Source organism: Medicago truncatula, chromosome 1 (assembly GCF_003473485.1).
Source record: "Medicago truncatula cultivar Jemalong A17 chromosome 1, MtrunA17r5.0-ANR, whole genome shotgun sequence".
NCBI classification, from domain to species: Eukaryota; Viridiplantae; Streptophyta; class Magnoliopsida; order Fabales; family Fabaceae; genus Medicago; species Medicago truncatula.
Genome location: NC_053042.1, coordinates 52,080,843 through 52,094,792, shown reverse-complemented (window position 1 = coordinate 52,094,792; position 13,950 = coordinate 52,080,843). Strand labels below are relative to the sequence as shown.

The 13,950-nt window shown below is 34.8% G+C and overlaps 2 protein-coding genes across 3 annotated transcripts; both read right to left on the bottom strand.

Moving 5' to 3' along the window:
• Positions 1 to 3,134: 3,134 nt before the first annotated feature.
• LOC25485363 (peamaclein) lies at positions 3,135 to 3,869 on the bottom strand. Its single transcript, XM_013614549.3, has 2 exons — positions 3,701 to 3,869; positions 3,135 to 3,595 (listed from the first exon to the last, which is right to left on the bottom strand). The coding sequence occupies exons 1-2, from the start codon at positions 3,786 to 3,788 to the stop codon at positions 3,411 to 3,413; spliced, it is 273 nt and encodes a 90-aa protein (XP_013470003.1). The 5' UTR covers positions 3,789 to 3,869; the 3' UTR covers positions 3,135 to 3,410.
• Positions 3,870 to 5,209: 1,340 nt separating this feature from the next.
• Positions 5,210 to 12,942, bottom strand: LOC25485362 (uncharacterized). 2 transcript variants are annotated; one of them, XM_039829998.1, is made up of 10 exons: positions 12,697 to 12,942; positions 12,239 to 12,305; positions 11,414 to 11,667; positions 9,712 to 10,303; positions 8,552 to 9,172; positions 7,457 to 7,897; positions 6,936 to 7,176; positions 6,699 to 6,829; positions 6,201 to 6,263; positions 5,210 to 5,507 (listed from the first exon to the last, which is right to left on the bottom strand). In XM_039829998.1, the coding sequence occupies exons 1-10, from the start codon at positions 12,726 to 12,728 to the stop codon at positions 5,424 to 5,426; spliced, it is 2,526 nt and encodes an 841-aa protein (XP_039685932.1). In that variant the 5' UTR covers positions 12,729 to 12,942; the 3' UTR covers positions 5,210 to 5,423. The 2 variants fall into 2 exon arrangements, with proteins under 2 accessions (XP_039685932.1, XP_013470002.1); XM_013614548.3 differs by having other exon boundaries at positions 6,699 to 6,755; positions 6,982 to 7,176; positions 12,697 to 12,940.
• Positions 12,943 to 13,950: the final 1,008 nt, after the last annotated feature.

The window sequence follows — 13,950 nt, the reverse complement described above, 5'->3', positions numbered from 1 at the left end:
TCTACTTCCAATATCACAAATCTCATTCATATCTACTTCCAATATCACAAATCTCATTCCTATCTATTTCCAATATCACAAATCTCATTCCTATCTACTTCCAATATCACCAAAGACTATCAATGGATCCTTTAGATATCGAAGCCTACAAACAAAAACGTGATATTGAAGACACTTATATCGTCAACCGATTTATTCAGCGTCGAAAAAAATTAGAGGAAGGTAGTGGATCTCGTAGTAGAAAATATTTAAATAGAGATCATGCAGCGGCAAACCAAAGACTCATTGACGACTACTTTGCCAATGAGCCTACATATGACGATGCAATGTTTCGTCGTCGGTACCGGATGCAAAAGCATGTTTTCCTTCGAATCGTTGGAGACCTTTCAATTACTGATAACTACTTCACCCAGCGAGTTGATGCCGCCAACAAAGAAGGTATATCACTGTTAGCAAAATGTACCACATCAATGCGAATGTTAGCATATGGTGTGGCAGCAGATGTGGTCGATGAATACATCAAAATAGGAGGTACTACAGCATTGGAGTGCTTACGTAGATTCTGTAAAGGAATCATACGATTGTATGAGCAAGTGTACCTGACAAACCAAGACGACCTTCAAAGAATACTACATGTTAGTGAAATGCGGGGGTTCCCAGGGATGATCGGGAGTATTGACTGCATGCACTGGGAGTGGAAAAATTGTCCTAAAGCACGGGAAGGTCAATTCACCAGGGGGGATAAGGGAACCACCACAGTTATTCTTGAAGCAGTTGCATCTCATGATCTATGGATCTGGCATGCCTTTTTTGGATGTCCAGGAACATTGAACGATATCAATGTTCTAGACCGGTCACCGGTGTTTGATGATGTGGAACAGGGAAAGGCTCCACGGGTGAATTTCTTTGTGAATCAACGTCCCTATAATATGACATACTATCTAGCTGATGGTATCTACCCTTCTTATCCAACTTTCGTCAAATCAATTAGACTTCCTCAAAGTGAACCCGATAAGTTATTTGCAAAACATCAGGAGGCATGTCGGAAGGACATCGAACGTGCTTTTGGAGTGCTTCAAGCTCGATTTAAAATCATCCGTAAACCAGCTCGCTTGTGGGACATAGCCGATTTGGGTATCATCATGAGGCCATGCATCATATTACATAATATGATTGTTGAGGATGAACGAGATACATATGCTCAACGTTAGACCGATTTTGAGCAATCTGAGGGAAGTGGATCTAGTACACCGCAACCATACTCGACCGAGGTGTTACCCACTTTTGCAAATCATGTGCGTGCTAGATCCGAGTTGTGTGATCCAAATGTTCATCACGAATTGCAAACAGATCTAGTGAAGCACATATGGACAAAGTTTGGAATGTTTCGTGATTGAAGATGATTTGTATCGTACTAAATAAATTACCTGTGTGTTGTGTGCTTGTTTGTTGTGTTGCATTTTAAGCTATTTGTGTGATCCGTATTTAGTTTGTTGTATTGCATTTTATTTAAGTTAAGAAAAGAAAAATAAATTATTTAAATAAATTTTGTTTTTACGAAAATAAAAATTGTTAAGCGTTTCTTCATTTTAATTTAATTATAATCGATAATTGTAATTTTATGTAATTATAAAAACAAAAATATAAAATTAAATAAGAATAAGAAATAAAAGGTGGTGGGGTAGGGTGTTGAATGAAAAAATCATTGGAGAGGTAAAAATTGAATGAGTGTTGAATTAAGAGAGAGAAAATGATGTGGAGTGTTGGGAATTGAAAAAGTTGGTGTTGAGGGTTGTTGAATATTTGTGACCATTGTAAATGGTCTTATTATTAATAGTAATAATCATAGTCTATCATAGCTCCACTGTAACGGCACCTATCACATCACACATTTTTTCATAATCAAATTCAAAGATTGTTATACGATTTTCAATAAAGACTGTGTCACAGACTAGAATAAATTTATTATATCCTCAATTCCTATGCATAATCGGGTAGCTACGGGTACCGACAATCCAATTTACTCCACCCGGACCCGCCCGTTCTAACCCTTTATTGCCCGCAAATTCAGACCCGCAGACCCGTATGACCCGTTTCAACTGACCCGAGTTGAAAAAAGCTATGCGGTTAGGACGGTTTTGGACGGGTTCGGTTTTTCTGTCCACCCCTACGTGGAATTGTGCTCTTTGTGATTCCAATGATGAGGATAGCTTAAATTTATTTTTTAAATGCCCCAATAGTTGTAATATATGGAGTATGTGCAGCTTTCACTCAGCTATTGATAACACCATTACTCAAGAGCAAGCTGCCCCACATATTGTTTTTCATCTTTTGCTGGTTATATGAAGTGAAGAGGCATCACTTTTCTTCTTGTGTACCATGGAGTATCTCGACGCAACTAAACAATAGGATATGGAATGAGACGGTTGATGCTCAATCCTTTGAGTGGCAAACAGCACGGAATGACGGAAAGTAAGTCAACAAACCAGCTAGCAAGCACCGTGAACAGGAACAACAAATTGGGTCAAGCAATATGCTGGGAGGTACAAATGCAGCTTTCTCTAACCAGCATAATAGAGTTGGCATTGACATGTTTATTAGAGATGAAATGAGAGCATTTGTACATACACATAGGAGAAGCTTTAGGCCTTTTGTCGGCGTTAAATTGGGTCCATGAGCTTCAACTCAGGCTTGATGATTTTGAGCTTGATTCAAAGCGAGTAGTGGTTCAATTTTCGTCACCCAACTTTGATGTCATTGAATTCGAGGACATAATTGATAATTGCAGAGCTCTCTTCACACAATTTTATGTAAATTCCAGTGTTGAGTTTGTGCGGAGATAAGCAAACGAGGCATCTCATACGTTAGCAAAGGAAGCCGCATTATTAGCTAATTTCCAGATATTGGGTGAAATACCAAATTGTATTGAACATGTCTGATTAATGAAATTTAAAAATGGAAACATGTGAACAAATTTCTTTTTTATGAATCATTCTGGTCTATTGATATATTTTAGACAGTCAGTTTAATTCTTAATATCTTTTTTTTTTAAAATTCTTTATATTATTTTTATCAACTTAATCCTTAAAATTATTGATCCATAAAATTAATAACAAAAGAAGTACTACAATGTGTTTGCAATTTGTACATATTGAGATCTTAACGACAATGTCTCACATTTATTGGTCTAAAATGGTTGTTTGCCCAACTCAATGTAAAATTTATTAATCATTTTCATATCTAATAACACCCAACAAACATTGGAAAACTGAAGTAACAAGATGAATCGAACATACTGAGAAATCGCTAACACCTTACACAGGTAGCACTCACTAACCATCTTGGTGAACTCCTAAAACAAACAGTAAACACATAAGGGCACTCGCTTTGGTCTTTGTTAGTAATTGACATCAAGGGCATTTGGGCTTTCCCTTATTGTTAACCTTGTCTCTGTAGCAAGGACATTCATGCTTGTTTCCATAAGTCCCAGAAGGAACACATTTGCACTCATTGCAGCATATTTCACAGTACTTCACACACCTATCTTGAACCCCTGCTTTAGAGCATCTGTCTGAACACTTGCTGCTACAATTGGCTGCCATTATTAAAAGTGGAAATGTAAATTTAGTACACTCACAAAAAAAAGTAAAAGAATAAAAATAGACAAATTAAAATGAATCCTCTCATTTCATAATCTTACATGAATCCTCATATGCAATGGCTAGCTCCAAGAAAGAGGAGCATAGAAGAAGGGAACAGAATAGCAACATGGTGAAGAGAGGCTTCATTTTCGCTTTCTTAATATTGTGTGTGTGTGTGTGTGTTGAGTACTCTCAAGAGATTGTGATAGCATTAGCAAGTAGGAGCAGCGTATTTATATTGATGAATATCTTTAAAGATGGGGCCAACTTGGGAATAGTCTTAAAAAGTTGGTGAAAATAAAATAATATGAAAAGGCAGAAGGATCGGTCGAATTTAATGTGTGATACAATAGAAAATAGGTGGAGTCGGTGTGTTGTAGGACTAAGGACGAGACACTGAGACAGCATGCAATGGTTTCAGTTCTGGCTCTCATCTCCACCCACGAATCCTTCTAGCGCATTCCTTTCATTTTGTCCCATTCTCCTTGTTGCTTTGCTCTCTTTTATAGGAAAATGTTTGGTGAACACATGAACGTGTGTGTGTGTACATCTTAAGAGTGAAAAAGACAAAAAAGTAAGATGTGATGAAGTAAAATAGGAAGAGAAATAGAGATTAAAATCAGATATAAAAGAACATGTGTTCAAATATCATGTTTGACTACTTGACTTGCTTATGTGTGTCTCATTTTCATAACAATGAGAACAAAAAAAAACAGTGGAAAATTAGTTGCATAATAATGCGATGGAATAATACGAGATATACAAAACACATGAGCAGTTAAAAAACAACGAGGAAGTATTAACAACAGTAGCAAAGTTGCAGAGTTGACCTGCTGACCATTCAAGTTACCAGTAATAAGAACAGTCATTGTCTAATGCTCCAAAAAATATGCATGCTATAGAGTCAGTAGTCAATAAGCTAAAAAAATAAATGATTTACATTACAATAACCCATAATTTGTAAGCTATTTGTATAACATAGTATTAACTATATAAATTTGTTCAAAACCTCATGAGTTACTCTGATGGTGAAGGCTAGGAGCTTAAGAGTGCGGTCACTTCAAATCTTGGGTTCAAATTTCTCAGATGGCAACTATTTATGTGTTGAAACCTTGCTCTAACTTCAACTGGACCTCCCACTAATAGAAGATAGGATTAGTTTTTCATATCAATCGGTTCTTGAGTTGTGAATACCAAATTAGTGAAATTACCAACAAAAAAACTATAGCTATGTCGACAAATGATTGATAATACTGATTTTATTTTCTGTAAAATATCAAATGCATCCCTTATAAAAAAAAAAGTTTCATTAGTTTGAGAAAACTATTTCTTTCGTTTTCATAAGGACGGCCAATTTAGGTCTGTTTTATCCCACCAAAGCTTAATGTTTTGACTCGTTTTTTCACTCTATTGATTTCTGGCACGCACTATGCAGTTTGGATTATATAATAAAATTCGGACGGCATAAACACCCTATAAAAACCTCCAAAACACGTTAAAACATTTCGGATTTTAGAATCCGAATAGGACACGATAAACTCATAGATGGGAAAAGTAATGGCCTTGCCTCACACGAGAAAATCAGTTTCTTCATATTACAATAGGAAATTAGATTTTACAAACTTTGATTTCTGATCACTATAACTTTTGAGTCATTAACATTCGCTGATTTACTTACATGTGGGTAAATTTCAGCTCACCGCACTAATTAACTAATGTTATAATTGTTATTCTAGTAAAAACCAATTTAAAATCGCCATATAATACATACAAAGTCGTACATCAAGCTCCCATAATGTTTGATGGGCATACAGGATGGTCATCAGAGTCGTCCTTGGCACGGCCATTACATGCTAGTAAGTTGATCTGCAAAAAAAAAAAAAACAATTTTAAAAATCGTATTATCCCGCTAAGCAAAGTAAGAATCAGAGTACAATAGATCAGAACACAACTTTTATTTTCCTGCTTGAACGGAATCAGAGTGAAAAGTGAATCAAGAAAACAATACAGAAACATTTTACTATAATTAAAGAAAGGAAATGAATGTAGGAAATCTTAATCATTGTATTATTATTTCACCTCCATTCATGCTTTTTTATCTTAATTATACAGGAAAAATTTAAAGATAGCAAATTGAAATGAAAAAAATCTTACAAAATCCTTTCAATCATACAACAATTTTTTTTAAGAAGTCAAACTAGTCCACCTAAATTGGCACCGGAGAGAATCGCACCTGAGACCTTGAGAGGAGTGCGCTCCAAGGTCCCAAGCCAATACCATCAGGCCAACCCAAGCGAGATTATATATTATTTAGTTCTGGAAATGAAACTTGGTAAGATAAATTCATAATGAGGCCTTTTCTTTCTCTATGAATGTGAGTGGTGTTTTATCCATTTTCTTCCTAGTTTTGAAGGATTAGCAAATATTGGATCCCACTTCCTCATTTTTTGTCTTCATTTTCCACTCTCAATCCAGAGAAGTAAAAGAAAGCTGAGAGCAATTAAGACATCATTAAGATTCTCATGTTATAGATTAAGGCATATATAAGAAGGGACAAACCTTGACAATTTCAGAGTTGGAGCCAGGCCGCATGTAGGCTCCTAACACACTCATATTGAAATCCTGTATACAACATCATTTGAAAGAAACAAAGAGAACTCGGGTTAAAGAAAAGTTGTGAGATTAAATCCTAATTAATAAAATAATGAAGAAAAAAAACTTAAGTTCATTATGCCTGAACAAATTTGTTTGCTCCAAAAGATAAAAATATAAGAAGTTTTTTTCTTGTCTTTCATAAAGCATTTCCAAAGAAAAGTGAGAAAGACATCCAATCAAAAAATGTTAGAATTTAACAAGGACAACACAGAAACAGCCAAGCGCCAACCCAAGTTAGCAGAATTAACAAGAAATAGACGAGAAAAATCTTTATGTCCGATATGAATAGTGAATTATATTTAACTGTTCAAATTCCCAAATTGTGCATCTTCTCAATAAGCATGCCAACTAGGATTGCCTTTTCTTTTTACCAAAGGCTGGGATACGCCAAACAGAACTTACCCTGAAAGGATCGCCTCTCAAAGATTGAACAAACATGGATCTTCCTAAGCTTTTACCCTGCATAGAAGTAAACAAGTAATCACAATAATATGGAGCAATGAATAAAAGCACAATAGTCAAAGCATCGATTGTTTCCTCTTCCTATGCTGGCATCAATTGTTCCCCCCCCCCCCCCCCCCCCCCCCCCCCCAGCTCTCTCTCTCTCTCTATTCTCTTCCATTATGTATTATATTATATTAATTAGAGATGGTTGCCAGTTAAGTAAATTAGATAATTGGCATACCTCCAGGGAAATATCTCTCAGGCGTCTCCCTGTTTGAGCACAGCAAATACGGACAATGTGTTCATCACAACTTCCACTGATGATGTAGTCCCTTCCATTCATGTAATAAGACCGGGTGTAATTTTGAGAACTTTCAGTTGGAGCTATATCAAAAACTAAGTGAAGCCTACCATCAACAGCCAGAAATTGTCTAACCTGTCATAATTGACAAAGATAGTCGGGACACCAACAATGTTTTCTAAGATAAAAATTGCAAATAAAAATAAAATATGTAGGCAATCAATTAAAAATATAGCGCATATAAAACAAAACTTCAATTGACACTGCTATGAAGCTTTAGCAGATTTTTCCTGCACTTTGCATGCAGGCAAAAAGTATGTAAGCAATCAATAGCAAATATAGTGCATAGCCTATTTCAGCAATTGCCCTTTGCATGCAGTGAGCAGAAACAAACCACACTACAAAGTAAAAATACCTCATTATCAACTGCCGATGCTAGAATATATTGGTCATCTGGAGAAAAACAGACCATGACATTTCCTTTAGAGCTAGAAGCAGTGAAGCAAGGCTGTATTGGTTTCTGTCTCAAGTCCCACATCTTGACATCCTGATCAAATGATGAAGTAGCAAAAATTGACGGGGAATGATTTGCAAACTTGACTACATTAATATGCCCGCGATGCATATCTGTGAAAACTTGTAAGCGCTTTCCGCTGTTGATGTCATACAAAGCAACATTTCTTGAGTAACCACTTGCAAGAAATAGTTCATCCGTAGCGTTAACATGAACAGATGTCAACTGGTCAAATTCGTCAAAGGTAACACAACCAGAGTTCCCATATAATCCAGTAATTTTTCTTGGTATATGGTTGATGTCATACAATTTCAGGGAGCCATTATCTGAACCTGCTATAAGCTGACATACATTCCAATAAAAAACATCAGAAAACGCTATTGATACAAAAATCACTGGAGGAACAAATGCTATAAATCTAACTAAACAGAATGGATTACTTCACCGAATGAATGCATTCCTTAGATAAATAATCTACCCCATCCCTAATTATAGAATCCTCTAGAGAAATTTCTGTCCCATTGTATAGGAACTCTTCAAATTTCCTGTATTAATTATTTATTTACCAACATGCTCCTAATAATTTTATCACTTTTTCTGTATCCAGCAATAAATACTGTGAAGGGAAGATAAAAAACTTCTCTCCTAAACAGTAAACTTGTAAAAACAATACCAATTGTCTAGTTTCATGATTTAGTCTACAAGGTCCTATATTTAGGGAACATAATTGTAGTCTACAAGGATATACTAGCAATCCAGCTTTCTTGCAGGAAATCAAAGTGACATATCTCATTAAAACTACTTAAGACTCAACAAGACTGTCCGATCATGTATGACAAACAACAAACTATGTTCATTGATGTGGCAGTGGCATTATAGAAGAATCACTTCAATAATTTACAATATATATATGTAGCCGGTACCTGTCAGTGTTCTCATATAAACTAACATCCATGGTAGATACAATCTCTATCAATGACTTCTCATGCAACATACCTTAGAAGGATATTTCTTGAGCCAACAGAGACCCAAGACACTATTCATTGCGCCAAGTGATGGGATATAATTCACAATGCGTTCACTCTCATGATTAATGACAACTACTTCGCCATCTAAAGTTCCAAAGACCATCAAGCTGGAGTCAGATGGGTGATACTCAAACTGCCTTGGACGAAAGCCCTTATCTAAATCAAATCCTGATACAGAAAGGGGATGTAAGGAAGGCCAAGTTGAAGACCCCAGTTTAGCAGCAGAAAGAGACCTAGTATAAAAATGTTGAGACGTTCCAGAAGGATGTGATGGGCGACACTTAGAAGATTGCACCTTAATGCGGCCTGATTTTGTTTCTCGCTTGTGTAAGATACTTAAAACACTCTCTCTGCTCTTCCATCTGTATGGAAGATATTCAAAGTATTGAGAAAATATTCCAGCAGCACTTTCTTTGTCAATATTTCTGATAGGCAGATTATCTAAACTTTTCAGATTCGGTAATGAAGCTATCATAAATTCTCTGTAATGTTTTTGTTGACATATTGGTGACGCGTGACGAGACATATATTTCATAGAAACATCAACACCATTTTCTGTAAAGGACCTGCTCGATGACTCTACTTCATTCTGTAACGTAAACAGTCGAAGTTAAAGATAAAAATGGATTTTGAAGTTATGGCATGGATAATACAGACGTCAGAAATAGTACAATAGCCTGAATCATTTTTATGCAATTCAATAACAAGCATTTCAATGTTTTTCTTGCAGCATGCATATTAAAATCTAACATGAAGAAAGTCATAAACTAAAGTTCCAAAATACAATATGACCATAAAAGCAAAGTAGAAAACCGTAAAGTAATTAATTTGACCACCTCGGTATATTAGCGTTAAATTATAATCATTGCAATAACTTAATAGCAATTTATAAGACAATCGCAAGAGCAAGCTGACACCATGACCATAGAAGTTATACTTACAATGTTCGTGATTATTTTAGAATCCAAATTATTATGTTTTCGTGGTTAATAGTAAATTAATTATAATAAAGTAGACAAACATTATGAAAATCTCAACAAAAGAGTGACAAAGAGTTGCCATTATTGTTTTGATATAGCAACCACTACGAAGGAAATATATTTTCAAAGCAAAAAGTAGATTGGCTACCTCGCTCTTAGGAGGCATTTGTAAACCCCACCTAGGAAAAACATCTGACAACCAGTTTCTAGGATGATGATTTGTCAAATCAATTTCACTATCATCTGATGAGTCCTCAACCATGCTTTGAACATCATAACTCATAACTTCATCAAAGGAATAAACATTTCTAAGTGGATCCTCAACACTAATGTTAAGATCTGTTAGTTCCGTTGTATCAATGCGGGATTCACCAATAAAAGGAACTCTATCAAGTTGTCTAAAATCAGCAGTGGCATCTGACTTCCCACTGGATGAGGTAAAAGACGTTCCCGTATCATTACAATACTGCCAATATTGAAACCTTAGTTGAACCAAAGAAGGAAGCTTAGAGAGAGCTGCAATAGTTGTCCAAAGATTTGAAATCCTTGTTTCACACATTGAGAGACACGTTAGATTTGGCATGCAATTAAAACAGTCTTCTTCGAAACTGGTAAGGTAAGAACTGAAATCAAGATTAAGTGTGTGCATGTGGATGAACTCCCCCATCAAGCTCAATTTCCGAAAATGCCAAGACCTTATTGTCAGAACTTGGCATGCCAAACCTCTTTGTGAGATATCTCTGGTGATTAAAACCCAAAATTAGTCATGAAAATTTCAGTTGCAAGAAAAACATAATACTCCAGAAAGTGAAGCCATTGAGGCATGTTCTCCCAATAATAAAAAAATTAAAAACGGCACAAGCTTGAAACTTTTAGGGAAACAACTGTACCAACTTATTGTATATCAATAAGAATGAAACACCTCATGTAATTATATTAATTGGTTACCGTAAAAACCAAAGGTAATCCTTATGATGTGTTTAATACACATCATGGCACAGCACAGACATAATAGTATTATAAGACTAACACTGTCCTAACATAACATGTTTGGTGGTAAACACACAATACATGCAAGCAAAATAGTGTTGTTTGTTATGTAAAATGTTTATTTCTCACAACATATTATAGTATGTGATTAACTTAATACAGTAATAAATAGTATTCTATATTTTAACATGAATATATATGTGTGAAGAGTGAGTGAGAGAGAGACAGCGAGGAGAGAGATGACAGCATATGGTTAGTTTGGTTTGATAACAACTTGTTTTCACTATTTCCTATACAAATATTTGAAAACAGGAAGCATGATGAATAATAAAAGACAAGTTTTCCAATTGAAAGTGAAAACAGAAGGCGATTTCTCAAACCAAACAGAATTATAGTGGTTGATTAGAAAGTTGAAATGGGTATTTTGTCTTATAAATAGTTGTTCTTGGGAAAGAAATTGTCCCAAGGTTTCTTGAGTACCAAAATTTGAAGTTTTATGCTATATCTCAGCATCAAATTTGTTTTGTTCTATGACCATTTCTAAAATCAAACATGGAATAATTTTTTTGTCATGTCTAGTCCCCCTTTAAAAGCAAACCAAACAAACCTTTAGTGACATAAAAGCCTATATCAAGACAATAAAGTTACATCCCCATTTATATAAAATCATTGTGCACAGGTTAAAAACCCAGCTACCATGTTCAAATGCAGCTTGTTGATTGTTCTGAACCAAGGTATGGAAATTCCATGTTACCATCTCAAATTAACCGAAACGTGGGAATAAACTATACAGGTGAATAAACAATAAAAAAAATACTTCATTTTTACAAAGATAATACATGACAAGCATCATAACATACCGTACGAAGTCTTTTGCAAATGACATATCCCGTAGTTCAACTATTCGAAGCTTTTGCTTAACAGCACGCATCAACGGTAATACATATTCTCCACTTAATACACATGGTGATTCATTGTGTACATCAACAGCTTCTACTTCAGTAGTGTCAAGGCTCGTGCATATCTCCAAGAGTGGAGCAAAATCAATATCCTTAAGTTCGTCAATTAAAATGTCCAGGACAATCAGCTCTTGGTGGGATTTTTTGCCCTCAGCCTGCACAGTGATGGTAAGGTTTAGCTTCTAATCCATGAAAAGGATAGATAACAAAATAGAATACATTCAATGCTCCCTGCGCGGGCAGAGTCAAGAGAAGAAGAACTAGATTACAAAATAAAATCGAAATATAATTAAAAATTGATTAAACACCAGGCCTATGTGTTACGGATTATTAAAAAAAATTGATTTTTAAACTCAACAATCTAGAGTTTAATGAAAATCAATTTTTTAAGAAAATCAGCTATCAAAAACGACTTCTTTCTAGAGAAGCTATTTAAAACAGTTTCTCATTTTAAACAATTTTAAAAAAAAAAAATCTTTTCAGATTCTCATTTTTTTTTAAAATCTGTAACAAACATTTGAAAACTTCAAAAAGTGATTATTTTGTTATAAATAGTGATTTTTTTCACGAAAAAAGCTCTAACAAACGGGCTCTAATGTAGCTTATGTAAGTATGAATCTCTTATCCTCACTTACCAATACACTAACAATTACAAAAGTATATAGTTGAATATAACAGAGATAATTTAGCAGCAAATTATGTAATAGAATGGAATAAACATGAGACCTTGAAAAAGCTTGACAAAATAGCAGCATGAGGCAAAACACCATGTCTCCTGCAAGAATCAATATACCTAGAACCAAAACCAATATTAAATAATTAGAACAAAATCCACAATAGAAAGGAAAAAAAAAACATAAATCAACAAGTTAAACTATTATTTATCAACCACTAAACGAAATTATCAACTGTGATCACAATTAATTTAATGAAACTTCTCATACTACGCATGCGGCAGATTCTGAAATCATTTAGTTGAATTGCCATCATCAAGTAACTAATTCAAACAATTAACGTTCAATTATATTGATATTAAGAGCGAACAAGTGAAAGTAATCACTATCCATGTTCTAACATCAAACCAAAGTCAATACGAAAATATGAAAGAAATTAAAGTGAATAATATTAAATGAGCAGTGTAATTGATAGTGCATTTTGAATATTTTGGAGTTGACGAAATGTACCTGTTTTCTAAGGTTAAGATATCGACGGCCATGGCGATTGAATTTTGCACAGAGTGATTGAAATAACGCTCTGATCAGCGGTTGCAACAAACCAAATCGGAAAAACGAAATTAACGAAACCAGAGAGGGATAAGAAGAGTGTTATATGCGTCGCAATGAAAACCACGGGTTCAGAGTTTTTTTTTTATTGAGGTATTCAGTCTCATACAGTTTTTTCTATTTGTTTTTTCGGTTTTCCAGTTTTTTCTTTTGTTTTACTCGGTTCTTCATCTTCTCGTTACTTTTTGTTTTAATTATCTTTTTACTCTTTGTTCAACATTGATTTTTCCCACGTAAGAAATTGCCTAAAAGTACATGGAAATGACAAAAAACTTTAACGGTAGTTAACTATAATTCGCTTAGTTAACCACCGTTTGATTTTTAATCATTTCCACGTGTTTTTAAGCAACTTTTTTATTTAGGAAAAGCAATTTTCTTCTTTGTTTTATACTTGGGCCTGTAAATGGAGCCCATTTAGGATGGTCCAAGCCCAATATGCACTATGAAGCCCAGATTAGTTTGTCAAGAAAAAATGAAGCCTGGCTATAAATGAGGTCAAGCAGGAAAGATGATTGATTTATAGGCTTCTCGCATTGCTCAAAAGTCCTTGAGATTTATCGAATTGTAACTGCTGATCACACAAAATCAACTCTGAGTTATGCTACGATCGTTTTATTGCATAGGTATGTAACTTTCAATCCGCCAAGATAATGGTTGAGTTTGGTTGGGTCGGATTTAAAAACAAAATTATAGGATTTTATGTAGGAGGAATGTTATTTCAACAACCAATTAGTTGATAACTTATATGCAGTGGCGGAGCCAGGAATATTGTAAAGTCCGGGCAAAAAAATTTGCAACACATTTATAGGGCGTACATAAGAAATTGCAAGCAAATAATAAAAAATGTAATGAAATTGCCCAATTTATAGGGATTTATATAAGAAATTCATAGGGATTTACACAAGAAATTGCAAAAAAATTGGCTCGGAGCCCGGGCGAGTGCCCGAGGTCGCCGGGCCTTAGAACCGCCCCTGCTTATATGACAATCATAATTTACAAAGAAAATGTAGGTATTTGCATGGAAATCAATGTAATAAAAAGATAAAATAAAAAATAATGTGAATATAAGAGATAAGTTATCACAAAAATTATTATGTTCAAATATCATTTTTCTTTATGTAGCCATGGATTGATTGGGTTGGAAAATGATGTTGG

Coding starts and splice junctions, on each gene's coding strand:
- LOC25485363 (XM_013614549.3), bottom strand. CDS start 3,788: ATGAAGCCTCTCTTCACCATGTTGCTATTCTGTTCCCTTCTTCTATGC. Junction 3,596..3,700: donor CATTGCATATGAGGATTCAT/GTAAGATTATGA, acceptor TAATAATGGCAG/CCAATTGTAGCAGCAAGTGT.
- LOC25485362 (XM_039829998.1), bottom strand. CDS start 12,728: ATGGCCGTCGATATCTTAACCTTAGAAAACAG. Junction 12,306..12,696: donor ATCTTAACCTTAGAAAACAG/GTACATTTCGTC, acceptor TTTTGGTTCTAG/GTATATTGATTCTTGCAGGA. Junction 5,508..6,200: donor CCAACTCTGAAATTGTCAAG/GTTTGTCCCTTC, acceptor TTTTTTTTGCAG/ATCAACTTACTAGCATGTAA.